The sequence below is a fragment of the Pectinophora gossypiella genome, chromosome Z (assembly GCF_024362695.1).
Source record: "Pectinophora gossypiella chromosome Z, ilPecGoss1.1, whole genome shotgun sequence".
Lineage (NCBI taxonomy): Eukaryota > Metazoa > Arthropoda > Insecta > Lepidoptera > Gelechiidae > Pectinophora > Pectinophora gossypiella.
Window position 1 is genome coordinate 9439249 of NC_065433.1, and position 18981 is coordinate 9458229.

At 40.3% G+C, this 18981-nt stretch overlaps 1 protein-coding gene across 1 annotated transcript in view; it reads right to left on the minus strand.

Moving 5' to 3' along the window:
* Window positions 1-137: 137 nt before the first annotated feature.
* LOC126379850 (acetyl-coenzyme A synthetase) overlaps window positions 138-18981 on the minus strand; it is a 34206-nt gene continuing 15362 nt past the window's right edge. Inside the window, exons 3-9 of the mRNA XM_050028801.1 lie at window positions 18235-18474; window positions 17395-17507; window positions 16663-16855; window positions 15119-15252; window positions 8090-8279; window positions 4114-4303; window positions 138-2745 (exon numbers count right to left, since the gene is read on the minus strand). Coding sequence (XP_049884758.1) covers window positions 2306-2745; window positions 4114-4303; window positions 8090-8279; window positions 15119-15252; window positions 16663-16855; window positions 17395-17507; window positions 18235-18474 — 1500 coding nt within the window. The 3' untranslated portion in view covers window positions 138-2305. The remainder of the gene's footprint in view (window positions 2746-4113; window positions 4304-8089; window positions 8280-15118; window positions 15253-16662; window positions 16856-17394; window positions 17508-18234; window positions 18475-18981) is intronic.

The following is an 18981-nucleotide window of genomic DNA, read 5'->3' on the forward strand; positions in this document are numbered from 1 at the left end:
TTTTATATGCGCAAATGTCAAATTGCAATATTGCTTTCTTAGACGAATTGCTTCGATGTGGCCATTTTAACCCCCCAGTTTGTGAATGTAAACTGTGCGTAAAATTGATAATAGTGTATTTAAATTAAAAAGTCAAATAAAACCACAACCAATATATTTTAAACACAATGAAATACAGTTTGGCAAAAAAGAGTAGAATTAAAACAACGGCGCTGTTTGCCTTTAGCAACACTGGTTGTTATTGAACCCCAACGGATAGACAAATGTTTGCGGCCAAACATAATACTTACTTACATTACTAATAATTAAAAAAATAAAGTGAATTATAAGTTACACAGTCCTCACAAGTGCACTGCACTTGGTTACTGGCATGCCCAGCAGAAACAGTGGTAGTACGAAAGACTTGCGTATTCCCGCCGTATCGAGTGTAAAAAATGTGTGGAAATCTCAACAGTACAGAACCCCATACATTTCAACTTAACCTTGATACGATGGACATACGCATGTTTATCGTAGCGTGGCACACAGATAATATAATAATTTATATTTCAGCAAATGAAGGCACGCGGGGAACGCCGGGCTTAGTGCGCGATCCGAGACCACGCCACCCACTGTGGGCTCTGGACACTGTTCTATAATATTTATATGACTGAATATACTTAATTATATTCCTAGTACTTAGTTCATAAACACCAGTTTCTACTTTTTTTTGCCAGACTCACAGCTACAGCTAGGTTGCGCAACACAACATTATAATCAAACGCGGCTACAACACTACATGTATTTCAGTGATGCCAATAATGTTGATACAAGATTTACTTCGTTGTAACACCACCACTGACGCGCAACAAGCAAACTATGAACCATACTTTATGCTTTCATTAAAAGTAACTAACTAATACAATATCAATAAAAATCGAAATCCATTTCATGGGAACATTTATGACTCGCCCATTACATTATTATAAGCATGTCATTATATCATTCATTCATTGTATACGACATACAAAAAATATCCCCGAAATAATAAAAATAGGTACACAGTTATACTATGTAATTCTCCGTCTCTTCACACACTTCAGAAATAAATAAGGATGACACAGGTCCCTTCAACACAATCATCTACAAAATAAGGTATCTATCATAAGGAATGGCGACATTGGTCACTAATTACTATATTTTAAGTGCTCGCACACCGGTCCTGCGCAACAAAAACGGACAACTGGACTAATTCTAAGTAATTATTATGCCCACCATAAGTCACGTACATATACAGGGTGTTAGTGACATCGTAACGAATACCGAGGGGGATGATCCAAGTGGATTTTTCCGTCGCAAATACATGTAATTTTTTGTGTTTTAAAATTATTTAAAATTCTATACTTTTGCGACGGAAAATTTCACTTGATATCAACTAATAATCATGGCCTGAATCATACCTCAAAGTTTCCGTTACGATGTCACTAACACCGTGTATAGTATAATAATACAATCGTCATAAGTGCTTTTCACTTGGTTTCATCTTTTGGCGAGACCATACCGAACATAAGGTATAAGTAGGTACTGTTTCTTAGATGTAAACATTTTACAAGAGACAATATCATATCCTCGTTGAATGACCCAAAAGTCCATCATTTAACACTTTCAAGGACAGAACGTCTACGGACGTTCCGATTCCAAGGTGTCTACCTATCATGAACCATCAATGTCCCATGGTCTCTGTCCGGGAAAGGTTTAATTTGTCCTTTATTTAAATAAACATCCGTAATATTGGCCAATGTCTTTCAAATAAATAAAACATATAATTTATGGAGCTTTGGATACCATATTACCTAACTTAATGCCTTTGGGCAATTTCAATACCTAATTTGAGATAATATATATATAATGAATAAATACCCTTATAGATAAACTTATATACGTAACAATTGTACACGAAGCATACGGAAATAAGCCAATTTTCTAATTCAGCTTTTACCATGAGCACTTATTAAAATGGAATGATCACAAACAAATGCTAATTGCTACACAATGTTCCTCACATTATTTACGTCACCGCGTACTTTGTAATACAACCATCATTGAGGTACAAAGTAAAATATTTTTAAGTAAGTATATCCTACCTTTACTTTTGTAGAGACTAGTTTATATTTTGTGACTATATTCCTAGTCTGCAGCTATAACAATCAGTCAGGAGCACAATACTAAGCGGACGGGCTGGCAGTAGGTGGATGTGATGATATGAAGAAATAAATAGAGCAAATTAGGGACTAACTCATGGCTGCGGCTGGTAGTGTGGAGATGTTTACTTGGGTCGGTTCTTGAAGAGGTCGTCGACGACGGCGGGGTCAGCGAGGGTGGAGGTGTCGCCGATGTCGGTGTCGCCGAGCGCCACCTTGCGCAGTATCCGGCGCATGATCTTGCCGGAGCGCGTCTTGGGCAGGCCGGGCGCGTACTGGATGACGTCGGGTGCCGCGAACGCGCCGATCCTGGAGCGGACCAGCTTCTTGAGCGCGTCCACGAGGCTTGCGTCGAACTTGGCGCCGTCGTTCAGCGATACGAAGCAGTACAGCGACTCGCCCTTGATCGGGTGCGGTTTGGACACCACTGCCGCCTCCGACACCCGCGGCTCCTCGGTGAGCACGCTCTCCACCTCCGACGTGGACATCAGGTGCCCAGACACGTTCAGCATGTCGTCGATACGACCAGTCACCCACAGAAAGCCGTCCTCGTCTCTCCTGGCACCTAAACAAGTAAGTGACCGATGAATCGGCAATTTCCGGGTTTTTTATTTACGTGTTGACCCATATTGCGTAAACAAGGAAAAATACTTTTTTGTTTGTTGTAATCGAGTTGGTATTTACAATGTAACGTAATGTTGTGACATGGTGACCTCTTCGATATCAAGTGTACGAAAGCGTGGATGTATTTTTGTCATGCTTAATATAGCATGTGTTGACTTTTCCAGTACCTACACTATGTACTGAAATCGCATTATCTCGTGCAAAGGTGAATGTCATTGAAAGTCGTCCGATGAGGTCACCTATGCGCGAGGGGAGAACGTTCCGCGTTAGTTAAGTTTCGGAAACACGTGATTGATATCTCGTTTACGTACAAAGTACGCAGGAATACTTAGTTCTCACACTTCCTACGTCTTTGGAGATGGGAGTTATAAAAGTAAACAAATATCAAATACCAAAATTGCTGTTTTAGATGAATTGCTTTGATGTACCCTTCTTATGACCCCCAAGGACCAACACATCCATTAACTATCTGATAGAATATAAACAATACATAGAAGTCGTTGAAAGGGCAAACATTAGGTAAATTGATAAGCGATAAAGTAAGGTTGTCAGACTGCTATCATAGTAGGTATATTGCTTATTTCATAGTCAAGAAACTATTACTATACTACAGTGAAACTTGGTTTTAAGTGGGACCTAGATAAGTGAGAAACCTCTATAACTGGAACTCATGCTGAGGTCCCAACACTTTGGCACTGAATTACCTCTGTTAGTGGGACGAGGTAAGCTTCTATATCTGGGATTCGTTCTTTCGATTTATCATCATAGTTACCTCTATAACTGAGACAGCGAGTAAATTTTATATGCATAAACCTCTGTAACTGAGATAACATTGTTTGTTTACTCATTCTTATTCTACCCACAAATTCCACACGCAATTCCAAGTACGTAAGTACAAATTTTGAGCTTCAATTACCTTCATTTTTAGTTTCGCTTTACTATCATACAGATGTTTATTTGGAAAATACATAACACGTTATTTTATTTAATGATCGCACCTGTATAACTGAAATAACCTGTATTCTCACCTCTATTAATGGAACCCTCTGTAAATGAGACAGATACTTATTTATACCTGTATATCTGAGACACTGGGTAAGTGGAATACCTCTATAAGTGAAACGACTTTGCAGGTCCCTTGATGTCTCACTTAACCAGGTTTCACTGTATTATATTACTATATATTACTATACTATATTAAATAGTTATTTTTTTATTTAGAGTAAGTACACGAGCATTTTTCACTAATTTAAATATGGGATCGTATAGGCTAAATAAGATAAGATAAGATTAAATATGTTCAACTCACCATCTCCAGTGCAGTAGTATCCAGGGAACTTGGAGAAGTAGACCTTCTGGTATCGCTCGTGGTCTCCGAAGAGAGTGCGCATGATGCCGGGCCAGGGCCGCGAGAATACCAGGTAGCCCTCCCCTGGACCCTCGATGACCTTCCCGTTCTCGTCCAGCAGGGTAGGCTCCACGCCGAAGAATGGGAAACCCTGGTAAATAAAGTCATCGGCGTCATGATACAAGGCCAATACAAGCATTTAGTGGCTCAATAGTAACCCACCGGGTTCGATGGGGTCGGTCATCGAACTCAAAATAACAAAGAAGAAGAATCACGATAAAAATTAACAATTTAAGCATCCTAAATAATCAGTGGGAGAGTTGGAGTCGTGAATAAAATAAAGTGTGCGACTAATTATCGTCCCTAGCATAAAAAAACATACATGAACTGCTTGTATAAGTACGTCCAGGGCGTCAACCAGAGGAGGTAAGGAGCACCACGCTACTCCACTGCCGGTAAGTGGAAGTGTTTTATGTGAACAGCTTAACGTGCCTTCCGAAGTACCTACCGAATCATCTTACTTTTTCTGGCAAGCAGGTGCACAGTCTCATGCACAAAGTGATTTTAACAATCTCCATCGGGAATCAGACCCATTTTTAGATGAATGAGGGACTTCCCAGACCAAGTTCCGATTTAACGTGATAATTACCTATTTTCTCATTACTAGGGTACATAATTAAGTAAGTACTCAAAAATATAATGTAATGGCAGAAGCATCTTTGCATAAAACTAATTATTACTTGATATTTGGATCAGATATGCATAAAATTATATTGCTACCTATATTGCTTCTCTTTATGTGGAATGGGTGGAAGATGTGTTGTGCCTGAGCGTAATAGAAAGGGTCATCATTTATACCCAAAAACAAAGTTAAAAGATGCATATATCTGTTATCCATGAAATTAAAAGGCCAAACGAAAGCAACTTTGTACAGCGCTTCTATATTTTTTGGGGAATGTAGGCTGGAAAAAGACCCTCATTGCTTCATTGTGGCCTTCTTAACCCCCCAGGAGTTATTAGCAGGTAGGTATGTATGCATTGAATTTACGTTATCGGCATACCTACAAACAGTGGCGACCCTAGGGCAGTGCGAGCGCTCGCTATTTTAGGGGGCGCCAAAATCAACCAAGTCGGGACCACCCTGGCTGGCAGCCCCGGATCATTTAATGGGTGGCCGTAAAGTAATCGAAAGTACCTGTAAGTATTTTATAAGGCGCCACTGTGATGTCTCGTATCACCTACATATTTTGCTAGGGCCGCCACTATCTACAAATTCATGTAAGTAAGTAAGTTAGTAAATTATCTGTCCTAAGTAGTACAGTGCATTCATCCTTGCACCTAAATAAATTATCAGACGTGTGTCGTCGTTAAGTTGCTGCTGATATTTCATTTTATTTCGGTTACTTAGTTTATCTGTAATTGAAAGCGCGTTTTAATATTCATTTGGTGTAAATTAACCTCGATAAAGGCGTGACAGTGTTTATTTCATGTGATGGTTAACTTTTAATTGTGTCCCAAATACTTACCTATACGACAATATTACAATAAAATTGATACAGTTGTTTTAACATAATTACTTTAACATGTTTACGTTAATTTTTAGAGCACCGAATCACGTATAAGTACTTAAATACATTTAGATATTGCCTCTTATACCCAAAGGTTGCATGAAGGACATATCTGCGTAAAAAACTTTCTTTCCGGTTTTTTGTAACGTGATTATTTTCATGTGTCATTTTAAATGCCAATAAAGGCACCAATTTGTATTATATTGCTTTATAAAGAAAGTGCAAGTATTTCATGTAGTAAATACGTCAAACATTAGTATTTATATCCACTTAATACCATAACACAATGAAGGATTTTACAGGCTACGTTCCTCGAAAACAATATAGTGCTGTAAAGATTTTCCTCTGGATAACAGATATAATATGCATCTTTTATCTTTGTTTTTGGGTATAAATGATGGCCCTTTTTGTTCAGGCCCAAATACATCTTCCATCCATTATTATTCTGATCAAAATAAAGAGAAACAATATAGGTAGCAACATAATTCTATACGTAATGTGATTCAAATATCAAGCAACAATTATTTTTATACATGCTTCTGTCATTACATTGTATTTTTGAATGATTAAATGCCTGGATAGTATCTCATTAGGAAGTTAGCGGGAGAAACCAATAAAATAACATTTTTGGTAGGTAGGTACTTGGTTTAAAAACTGAATTATATTTATTAGATGCAAAAACGCGGATGATTTTGTAACTGTATAGAATGACGCACAATATGCTATTCTAGTATAAGTAGGTATATCGATAAATAATCTATGCAACAACTATCTATTTCGTTATCTATCTTCATACGTACACCGGAACGTGTTGAATTGTAATAAATACTTAGTAGGTATTAATGCACGTTAAACCGTTGGTTCCGACTATTAACCGTGAAACAGCTCCACCAACACGCAGTGTCGCGTGGTAGGAGTATGCTCCATAACCCATCCGGCTGATTGAGGGGAGGCCTGTGCCTTATGTTATGTTAGGTACTTACGCACACATTTAGAGAACGCATTGCAATGGCAGTTATATCCGTCCCCGCCGAAAAATTAAAAAAACTTTCATATTTTTTATTTCACAAATTATGACAAATCGCGTGACTAACACAACTTTCTAATAATTTTATAGATTTAAATTATTTGTAAAAAAAATTGAAATAACTTACAGATAATTATGGTGAATAAATATAATTCTTTTAATTTAAATTTTTATGCATTTTTTTCTATACTTAGTGAGAACTCTTTACCCCAAGTGCCCCCAAACACCGCTACGCGGACGGACGCGGATAAAGTGACGTAATACGGGGGTGAGGTAATCCAAGCCACTCCAAGCTCGTATCGGTGCGGGGTGGAGTGTTCCTTCTATACGTAGTATTATTGTTCTATGACAATGGTAGGTATATCCGATAAAGATAAATAATCTTCTTCTGTCGTGTGGGTTGTGGGTTAGATTACCATCCACAACAACTACTGTGTTTGGTTTATTTTTGAGCCGCCAATGGTAGGTAAAGAGAAATGTAGAAAATGGCAAGGATCAAACAGACACATTATGAGTGCATATGCACGAACTAAAGCGACGTGTTAAGTTTCGAATGACGTGTACAATTGTACATAAATACATTATAATAGGCTGTACCTATCAGCATATACCTAAAGAGGAATATTTATCTACAGTATTGGTATGTATATTTATGTATGTCAGTATGCATTCATCCTTGCAAGGTACAGCAACTGCAACTATTACTGCATTCTGAAAAGTTTAGATCAATCTGTTGTTGTAAATAATGTAGGTACACTCGCTGAGACACCGTTCATATAGCCTCTTCTATCGTGTGTGTTGTAAGGTGGACTACTAACCTCATCAACCCTGGTGTCTGAGTTTCTATTGAGCTGTCTAAGGCCCCTGACATGGCTCATGTAACGACTACAGTAAGTAGTAATCGGGACCAACGGCTTAACGTGCCTTCTGAAGAACGGTTCATATAGTTATCGACCTCGTGGATTGTGTCACTGCTGGGTAAAACCTGCACCTTGGAGTTCTTTAGCCTTACAGTGTCATGAGCTTGTTTAGGCCGGGGTATAACTAAACCAGGTATGCTCAAAAGTGACAGCTAACATTTCAAGGTTACGGTAGCTGACGTCATCCCACCCTGCGTTAAGATTTCGTAAAAAATAAATTACCCCCGACCGATGTTTTTAATTTACTCCGTAAAGCATTATTTTTTGTTAAAAAATTTACTTACTTACAGATTTAATTCTTTTTATATATGCGACAAGTAATAGTAATTAAAACACTTAATTTTTAGTAATAAAATTTACGTCCTTGGAATGTTGGAGGACTCCAGTCCAGGAACTCTTAAAACAAGTCTATAAGTACTTACAGCAGCTCCAGGCTTCATGGGCGTGGCCCCGGGCAGGCTGGTGAGCACGTGGCCGCCGGTCTCGGTCTGCCAGAAGGTGTCCACGATGGAGCAGCGACCACTGCCGACCAGGTTGTAGTACCACAGCCACGCCTCCGGGTTGATAGGCTCGCCCACGCTGCCCAGCACTCGCAGGCTCTTCATATTATGCCTAATGGAAGATAACGTTTAGAAATCAAAATCAAATCAATAGTTTTGATTTGATTTTTTGTATTGTTAAATCGAAATGGATCGACTAGAATCGTTTGTCAGTTCTTGAGGATAAAGGGTAATCTGTATTAAAATATATAACATGAGTAAGTAATCGTTTATTGTAATGCATTGTAGGTAGGTACCTACTAAGTCTGTTTATTCAAGAAGCTTAGAATTTTAAACTTAGAATTGGAGATTAACATTTTTTAATATCGACTTTTAATGTTGGAATTTAACTCTTTGATAAAACGCGATTTATTTTCTATTTTAAGTGCCTATTGAAAATGTCGGACGGTCGGAAAGAAAATCGCTAGAAAACGGTTTACTCCGATCATTTCAATGCAATCTACCTATTTACATTGGCATGGTAGGTACCTACCTAGTACAATGTCAACTCCACGGTGAAGGTCGTCTGCTAGCCACGACTATGCCTACTTAGTTATATTAAAATACATAGATGGCGATTCAGTACTTGACTGTAACCTAGTTTGAGTTCGAGAGTCTTCAACTCATAAAAGGACTAAACTCGTGTTATAGCTTGTTATAGCTACCTATACATTTGTTGATTACAAATCAAATAGTACACGTACCTATGAATAAATAGTACACGTACGTCGTGGTTTTTTAATTCCCATTTTAATATTTCTATTATTTTTTACAGTTTAGACATTCAATGTAATCGATAAAGCCTACTACTATATCGATTACATTTAATGTGTAAAATAATAGAAATATTAAAATGGGAATTAAAAAACCACGACGTACGTGTACTATTTATTCATAGGTACTGTAGGCTAGGCACTAGGTAGTTGCATAGAATAAGAAATAATACTACGTATAGAACACCAACTCTCCGCTCCCCACCAGCGGCTGAGCTAGGTTTGCTTCACCCCCTTCGGTCTTGCTTTAGGCTTCAAACGCATTGGCGTCAGACGTCACACGATGACGTCAATGTGTAGTGTCTGTGTAAACGAGTGTCCGGGGTGTGGTAACTCTACTCACCACACCCCGTTCAGAAATTGAATATTTTCACCCGTCTCGGGAGCACCCTCGCTGACATCACTATCATCATCGTCATTGGCCACAGCATCTATCGAAGATAATTCTTGCAGCTCTTGAGTCTACGGGTTCCCGCAGCGTCGCCTTTTTCTATTGTGGATTTGTCGCAGATGGCATTAACTACTAGGCTGGAAAAATGGGGAGCGCTGAAGGCTCTCACCCGGTACAACGTTTAAGACAACAGGCCTGAGGGTGCCCAGTTGGGCGAACCTCGACTCAGGGTGTCATCTGAGAGGAAAAATATTTGAAAGAATTAATCTACTCTAGCGGGTCGATAGCGATAAGCGCTGATTGAGGAAAATCGTCAACCACGCCGGCGGGGTCGGTATTGGGGTCCTGAAGTGTTTGGTGTCGCGAGATTGGCTGCCTCTATGGCTAGAGTAATCGGGTCGTCGGGATCGTATATTACGTCCTTCGGACGCCGATTGTTTTCAGTACCGTCCCTAAGCGCAAGCGGATATATTCGGAAGCCGCAACTACCAGGGGATTTGGGTGGTGCGGAGCAGAATCGAAACGCAGCGCCGCCGATGAATATAGAGCCTTATAGCACCGCGGCATTTCTTGCCACATCGTTCGCACACACAACGCGACTCCTCTGGAGATGGTAAAGCACGACGAAGACATTTTTGCTTCAGGTTTTCCAGCCAGTCATCGTCATGTCTTGAAGTCCCGATATTTGGAAAACTCTTGAACTCGTCATAGACGTTATGTTATTATTTTACTGTTTATTACTTGTATTAGGAGGGAATTAACTGCGAACTTATCAATATGTAGCACCAATAAAAACAAACAATGAATCAATTCCGATCATAAAATGATAAGTGTGACTAATACTGTATATTGGAAAAAACTGAAGTAAATGGTTACAAGTAGGTATAACAATGAAATTTTTCATTTAAAGAGCAATAGTTTGTCGTCGTGGAGCTGATAAGACTAAGTCTGTGGTACACCGGCATGCTTCTCAATCGAGCAGCGCTGGATGGCACCCCGGTACCGGACTGGCTTCTATGATGGATCTGGAGAATGGATCTACTGAGATTGAAGGACTTGCACCAATGCAGTTTGCACTAACACATTCAGCGCGATCGTTATAGATGGCGATACGGCTCACCACCACGTTAGTCTAACAGGAAGCTCGGTGAGGTGTAAATACTCAGTTCATCTTGAGTTATGGTCGTGCGTTTATGTTATGTTGCTGATACCTGCAGAGTGCAAACACCACACCTACTTAATTCCCATTTAGTTTCACAGTTCTAAAACCAGCTTCATCTCTGTCTTGCACCCGTCCTAAGTGAAGGACAGCACTATTACAGCTGTCAGACGAAAATAAAATAAAGCTTTGCCTGTCAGAATCGGTATCATTATCTACTTTATCAACAATTCCCCAAAGTACCTATTCGAGACAACTTTCCGGGTAAGTAGAGAATGCCATCGTTGGTTAAATTAATAACATGATATGTCTTAGAACGGTGAATTCAAGATAGTTTCTCTTATATGAGGAGCTCGGTGGCGTAGCGGTTAATGCGCTCGGTCTGCGATTGTTGAAGTTAAGCAACTTTCGCAAAGGCCGGTCATAGGATGGGAGACCACAAAAAAAAAGATTTCATATCGAGCTCCTCCGTGCTTCGGAAGGCACGTTAATCCGTTGGTGGGTGAATTGCAAAAGCGAAAAAAAAAGTTGTCTTGGCTGAGAACGGTAGTGCAAAGTTCTGCTAAATGATTTTGAATATTTTTTCTGGGTAAAGTAAGTAGTCCTCTACCTTGGCAAAAAAAATCATTCAGTTTCAGCAACTGTAACACGCTGAAAAAATTTTTTAAAGTGTCATTTTATCATTTCGGTAGCTTGTCCGTAACCCATTATCGCTTATAAAATGTCTTGCTCTACAATTATTTTCTATTATTGGGATTTAAATTGATAGAATTTCGTTAAATTATTAAATAATCTAACAACAAAAACTATTTCTGTCTGTTTACCTTCCTTCTCATACATTTGACAGGCAGTTAAATTTTGTCCGAAAAAAAGTTATCATTTCAGAGGACAGTAAGTTTTGGTAGAATAACTCCGTCAACATTGCGTCTATGACACCTCCTTACCTGCCAACACCTCGCATTGGTTCGGCTCGACCGCTAGACGTGAACATACCCGTCAGCGTGTAACGGTTTCCCGCCAAAAAAAGAAATTTATCATTTCGGTGATAGGGGGACAAAAAAAAATCAGTAAAAAATCATTTCGGTAGCCATTATAACTCGTGTTAGATTAGTTCAATTTATTTCATATTGATATGTTAAATCGGCTACAAGTACTGTTTTGTTTGAGAAGTGTCGATTTTTCGATAGTTATTTAAATTCACAGTTTATACAAAAATAACCTGTTTTTTTATCATCTCGGTGTTATCATTCCGGTGGATTCGGTGGACTGAAATGCCAATAACAGTCCATGGGAATGATAAGTAACACTGAAATGATAAAACCGTTAAGTTTTAGAGATCCGTGTGTTAAATTTTAGTTTCGAATTAGGTATTGTTTTAAGGGCCTTTTTAACAGTTCTGTGGAGCTATTTTATTTTTCCTCGAGACGATCTCATGGTTTTCCAAAACCATTTTGGGTGATTGGAAAACGTCATATAACCTTCTATCAAACTCCTCTTTCTGCTTTTCTCGGTAACCTTGAATACCTAGACTTATCCATTCTTTAGATCCTGGTAGACACTGGCCTGGATAAAATAGTTTACACCAGTGTCTACCGATCGCACAGCGGTAACTCTGAGACAAGCAGGTTATTCACCTACCTCAGTAGGACAGTGGAGTTGGCACGGCGGAGGTATCTCTCAGCGCAACTTGTTCTTCTCCGGGACTCCAACGCCCACCAGCAAGAGTGGTTGTTCCCATTCCAGAAGACCAACCATGCTGTCAAAGAGGCGCAAGCTTTTGCCATGTGTGGCAAAATCTCTCACATCTGGTGAATTGCGTTACAAAGATACCTGACGTTGCTAACTATAGCGCCAACTGCTTGGACCTTTTGCTGATAACTGATCCGGACCAATATCAATCTCTATCAGTGACTTCCCCCTTGGGAACATCCGACCATTGTCTGGTGAGATATGTGTCTGTCTATTCCCCACCTGATTCTAGCCCCAGAGGATCGAGGCAAATATGGTGACACACGCTAGCAGATTGGGATGAGATGCGGCACTTCTTCGCATCCTATCCTTGGCGTGAGGTTTGCTTTTCTTCAGAAGACTCGACGAGCTGCGGAGATGCCATATTAGTTGTCAGGCAATGGAATACTCTATCCCATTTTCTGACATATCATCTGACGATAAGGCTCGCTCATGGTACATCGCGGAGTATGCTAGTGCAGAAGCTCTAATATGCCTTCTAACATGCGGGCTCTGAAAAATTCCCTGAATACCGCTGCAAAGTCTTGCAAGAAGACAATGCGCAGGGCACGTTTCGACAATATTGGCCAAATTGATGCCAAACTGACTGAGCTGGTAGTAAAACCTTTTAGACGCTAGTCAAATCGGTCGAAGCAAACTTCTGCCGTATAAAAATGCTTCGCACTCTAGACGTGAATAAGGTGAGTAATCCTGATGATATCCCAGCAATAGTACTGCGGAACTGTGCACCTGAATAGTCTCCTACTGACACGCCTCTACCTGCTCTCTCTGGGTTCAGGACAATTCTCGAAACCATGGAACCTTGCCAATGTGCAGTGTATGCCCAAAAAAGGCACTCGTACCAACCCTGCTAACTACCGCCCCATCTCGGTACAACCGCCGCTAATCCTGAACAACCGCCTCCTGGCGTACCTTGAAGCCAACAATTTACTCAGAGATAGGTCAACTGATGTTCTTCTTGTGTATGCTACACGCTTATGGAGTGAGGCAATCTAGAATCAAGACGAGGATCATGTTGTGTCCCTTGATATATTCAGGATCCCTTCTAGCCTATGTAATTGGATAGATAGGGATAGATTGATTCGGGTAGTAGTTGATGGGTGCTTGTCTGATCTACATGCTATTAATGCCGGACTCCCTCAGGGATCTGTTCTCTCCGCCACGTTTTTTCTATCAATGATCTGCTGATTATGCCCGGTATCTTTAGGCATGCAGACGATAGCACAGTGACGGAGAGATACATGTCCAATGCACGCGTAAGCACCAGAGATGATAGTGCCCTCGGAGAGGATCTTGTGAATCGTGTGAAACTGCCCCTTAAGTCCGTCTCAGACTGGGGTGACAACAAGTAGGTTCGACTCAACGCTTCCATGACCCAGGCGTATCTGTTCACCGCAAAACGGAGTCCTTTTCTCCTGACTGGGACTTTCCGGAGTGAATTACCAACCATCTCGAGCTCTTGGGTATGGATATAACTTCCAACTCGTTATAATCTAGGAGACTTCAAGACTAGGGTGAATAGGCATTTGCTAGGTAAGTGTGATCCACCCTAGACTACATCGTCATTTAACATCAGGTGAGATTGTGGTCCTACGTGAACCTATATTATTAAAAAAAATGTAGGTAAGTAATAAAGAAGCAATGACAATAGCCACAAAAAAGACATATTGACAATAAGCATCATCCCCCTAGTATTATCCCGATTTTTCATAAGGTCCGCTTACCTAACTTGAAGATTTGACAGGTCCAGTATTTTACAGAAGCGACTGCCTGTCTCACCTTCCAACCCACGAAGGGGAAACCAGCCCAATATACATTTGGTCACATACCTCCGAAAATGGAATTTTCGGGAATGTGGGTTTTATGACGATGATTTTCTTCACCGCTGAGCATGTGACAATCATTTCTGATCTAAACATGAATTTGAAAATAAATTCGACAATCACTGGTTTAGGCCTGTGCTGGATTCGAACCTGCGACCTCAAATTGAGAGGCAAGCGTTCTACCTACTAGGCTACCACGGCTCCACATATTGACAACAACTAAATGCATTTTTTATTGCTCGATGAAAGAAACGAACAACAATCTATTACTATTAGTAAATAGTATTAAACTATTTTTTTATTTAGCAAGTATTGAACTATTTATCTAAGAATGTATAAATCGATCTCCACCAACCCGCAGTGGAGCAGCGTGATGGAGTATGCTCCATACCCTCCCCCCCGGTTAATTGAGAGTAGGCCTGTGCTCAGCAGTGGGACGTATATAGGCTATTTATCTATAAATCGAACTTCACTTTGTACGGAACCCTAGCTAAGCAGCACAATTTTTCTTGACTGTATCATTTCCGTGGGTTAATTTCATTTCAGTGGACTCATTATCATTTCAGTGTACATTTATATCATTTCGGTGTACATTTATATCATTTCAGTGGGTACTTATCATTTCAGTGGACTCATAAAAATTCAATTTTAAATATCTCAGTAAGTTTCGATCGTATTTGATGCCCACTCACGCACATAATTTAAAATAGGTTAAAGTTTTATTTGTCGTCAAATATGTGAAGAAAAGTATTAAAATAAAAAATCTCACCGAAATGATAAAAAAATGAGACTTGTTGAAATTCACCCTGGTCCCGGCTGCATTAGCAGTCGTTAATAACCATCAATCCGCACTGGGCCAGCTTGATGGTTTAAGGCCCGATCTCCCTATCCATCCATAGGGAAGGCCCGTGCTGGGGTAATGGGGACGTTAATGGGCTGATGATGATCCTAAATTTTAACTTCAGGTTTACTAAAATTTTCTATGTACCAAGTGCTAGGGCAAGTTTCTTCACTTACCTCTTGACGTAGTCATCCCCAAACTTGGTGAGGGCACGGATGGCTGTGGGCGCCGTGTAGAACTGCGTCACGTTGTATTTGTCAACCAGGGACCAGTAGCGATCGTTGTCCGGGAAGAATGGCGTGCCCTCGAACTGCGAGCGAAAATGAGGCATGAAAACCACTAGTTGTTGCATTCTACGTCTAGGTATTGACACAGCTTTTATATTTCTTTCCCGGGAATTCCGGCATGACCCGAGAAGTCCAGAAAAGACCGAAACCGTAGTAACATGCCATACAAATTAATGAACAGAATCTCACATCCACCCGCAGAAGAGCAGCGTGGTAGAGACTGATCCATACTCTCTCTGGTTGATTGGAGGCAGGCCTGTGGCCAGAAATGGGACGTAAGATAATAGGCTGTGGTGTATAGTATTGGTTTGTGGAGACCGCGGGGTAAATAATTTTATTTTAATTGTCAATTGCTTTATTAATTTGATTAAATAGAGACGCTGTGATACAAACTCTGGTCACGTGCGATAAGCGACCTTGGACGCCTTGATTTGTTTGACGTGAGCGACTGAGCGTGATTGCTGTAGGCTAATATTGTCTACTGCTTTGTAACAAGCAAATACTTACTGATCATATTTGTTTTAAATCTTACTGTTACGTACTCTGCTCGAGGCTAGAGTCTAGTCCAAGGTAAAACTCGTTGATCAGCGTTATGGCATAGTAGCAGGTTTTTTTTTACCGAAAATAACCTTGCCTCCTGAAGATTGAAGATTCGGATTCCGTGAATCACATGTGTTATTGAAACCCAAGTTCAAACCTCTTCAGTTTTAAAGAGGAAGTCGTTACTAGTTAGTGAGAGGTAAGTATATAGACTTTATGTTCTTAACAATTAAAAAATGTTCGAACATTTTGGAACTAATGTGCTTTGCTGTCTCATTCTAAAAATCATTTACTATTCTTTCAGTTTTGGGTTACTCGACCCCCTACGAGCCCATACCTAAAGGGCTAACTTGCGCGATGTGATAAAATGATCAATCGATTAAATAAGTTTTGTCGAAATCGTTAAGTTTGTTTTTTCCCTAACATGTGTGGTACGTGATTTTGTTGGTATTTTGACAGAATGACATGACTTAGTTGGGTTCACATATTAGCACCAATCGACAAAACCACATAATTATGACGTCAGAATGTATAAAATAACCGTGACAAAACTTTATCACGTTACACATGTTAGCCCTGATGACAAGGTGGTGGTAGATTGATAGTTGTTACAGAATCTTCTGTACTACGTTTGTGAGTACTAAGCGCCGGAGCTTGGTTACGGCATTGTAGGCTTATCATCCGATTGTTCGAAAGTGGGGATGAAAACATCGGAAGACACGTTAAGCAGTCGGCCCTGGTACTATTTACTTAAGTAAGTTGTGGTTACACGGGCCCCTTTGACAGCTCAATAGTAACCCTGACACCAGGGTTGATGAGAACGGTTATTTCCGTCAGAACCTACACGAGAAATGTTATCTGATGACATTGAAAGTATACGGTTCGTGTCCTACCATAACTGAGGTGGCGGCGTTGGCAAGCGGCGCGTAGACGACGTAGGTGTGTCCGGTGATCCAACCGACGTCGGCAGTGCACCAGTAGATGTCTTTCTCCTGGTAGTCGAACACGTAACGGAATGTCGCCGTGGCGTACAACAGGTATCCCGCCGTGGTGTGGAGAACGCCCTTCGGCTTGCCCGTTGACCCACTGGTGGAATAACTCGGATATTTTAATCAAGTTTCTTTCCTTTCGCTCCTGTTTTTGTTGGGTAAGCGGAAGGCTGAACCTAAGCCTCTCTTTGCCGTCGCGAGTCGTCGGTCCGTTTCACAAAAACACTCTTTGTAAAATGACTAATTTGTATTTTGAACAACATTGTCCAAGAGTTGGGAAAGGGGCCATTTACGAAAGAAACGTTGAAGGGACATTTTGAAAAATGCTCATTCTGTGATGAAGGCCACTGAGTGAAATATCCTACGTCATCGACTACAACGATGGGACCAGTTTATAGTTGTCACTGTTGCACAAAAAACGCTCCAGTATTAGATGAGGCAACCCTAGTTTTTCCAAAAGCCTATTCAAATAGTGACAACAATAAACTGGCCCCATCGAGGTAATCGACGACGTAGGGTTTGCTACGGTCCGCGCTCCTACTACTAGTGTAAGATTAAAAAAGGAGAGGATTTTTATTGGAAAGATAACAAACTAAGATAACGCGTGTGTATATAGCATTATGCGCTTATATTTACCTGGTGTAAAGCATGAATAGTGGATCTTCAGCATCCATCCACTCCGGAGGGCATATGTTGGACTGGCCTTCGACCAGGTCATGCCACCAGATGTCTCTGTCGTGCCATTTGTACTAAGAAATAAATTTATATTATTTTATTAGTTCTTAGATTATTAGTTCTTAGCTGTAAAGCTGTTCTTAGCAGCTTAAACTGTAACTTTAAAATGTAATAAAACCGTTTTTGTTTTATTGATATGAGAGTGGTATTGATCCTTACGAAAAGCAATATCAAATTAGGTTACCCAAAGGGCGAATGAGTATCATAGCCCTTGAACAGGGTCTACTTATACTGCGAATATAATGGGACAAACACCCACATGGGCGGGAATTAGATACATATTTGAACGATCGTATTGGGACACGACTGTATTAGCTAAACCCGCTTCCGACCGTAGCTACTTTTAACAACTCTGACAGTCACTAAAAACTTGACGACTTTAGAATTCTGTATTGGATTATACGTAGCTATTCTCTTAAACACTTTATACTCCATGGCAACATTTTGTCTGTTCACTCATTATTCTAATGACATCTGTCAGCTGTCACTTCCCTCGCCGTTATCACGATTGGGTGGTTTACGTTCTAGTTTGTAATATAGTTTATTGTGAACATATCATTAAGCCTCAGATCATATTTAAATAATACAAAGACTGTGAATAAATCGCTCTGTCACACGAACCTCGTTGTTTTAATATTCTGTTCGTATGTCCCACGCGACGCGATAAACTTATCGACCCTATTGGCTACGCGATATGCGGGTTACATGCTAAGAGGGCTGGGGTGAACAATTGACACTCACTAAGGTCTTGACATCATCAGGGAGCTTGCCACAGGCCGTGACCCTGTTGAGGTGGGCGACAACGATGCACAGGTCGACGGAATGGTTGTACTTGGTCTTGGCCTTCTCCAAAGCCTCATCACAGACATTCTTAAGGATGAGCAGCTTCTCCCCGCGCCACGCTCCGTCGGCTGTCACCAGCACCTTCGCCTTGCAGTCTGACAAACGTTCGGCCAGGGAATCCGAGGAGAAACCTGCGAACTAACGGTCACCTACTTAATATTATCTATAGAAACGAATATACTTATAGAATATACGTATACTAATTTTCGTATGTTTGTGAAAATGAAGAGATGTACGTACTTGATTCATCAAATAACTAGTTTCTTACGGAAATGAAAATCATAACTAACCAAAATTTAATAAGTAACAACCTTTGCGACGAGGAAATAATAGAGATTATTTGTATCTAGAAAGTTGAAAAGTACATCATCTCTTGCTTTGAAAATCCGAGCTGTATGACTTAAAATATAAGATACCTAAACACAAAGCAAATACTTATAAATACCTACAATTATTTAAATATTAGATCAACATTTGTGCATAACGGCCTCCATTATCCTTTGGTTAAAGCGTTGGGTTCGATTCCTGATGGAGTCATAGTCGAAATCATTTTGTGAGACTGCCTTTTGTTTGGCTAGGATATTGCAACCTGGATGTACAAAAAAGCAAGATGATTCCGTGCTTCGGCCGTGTCTTTGGTCCCGG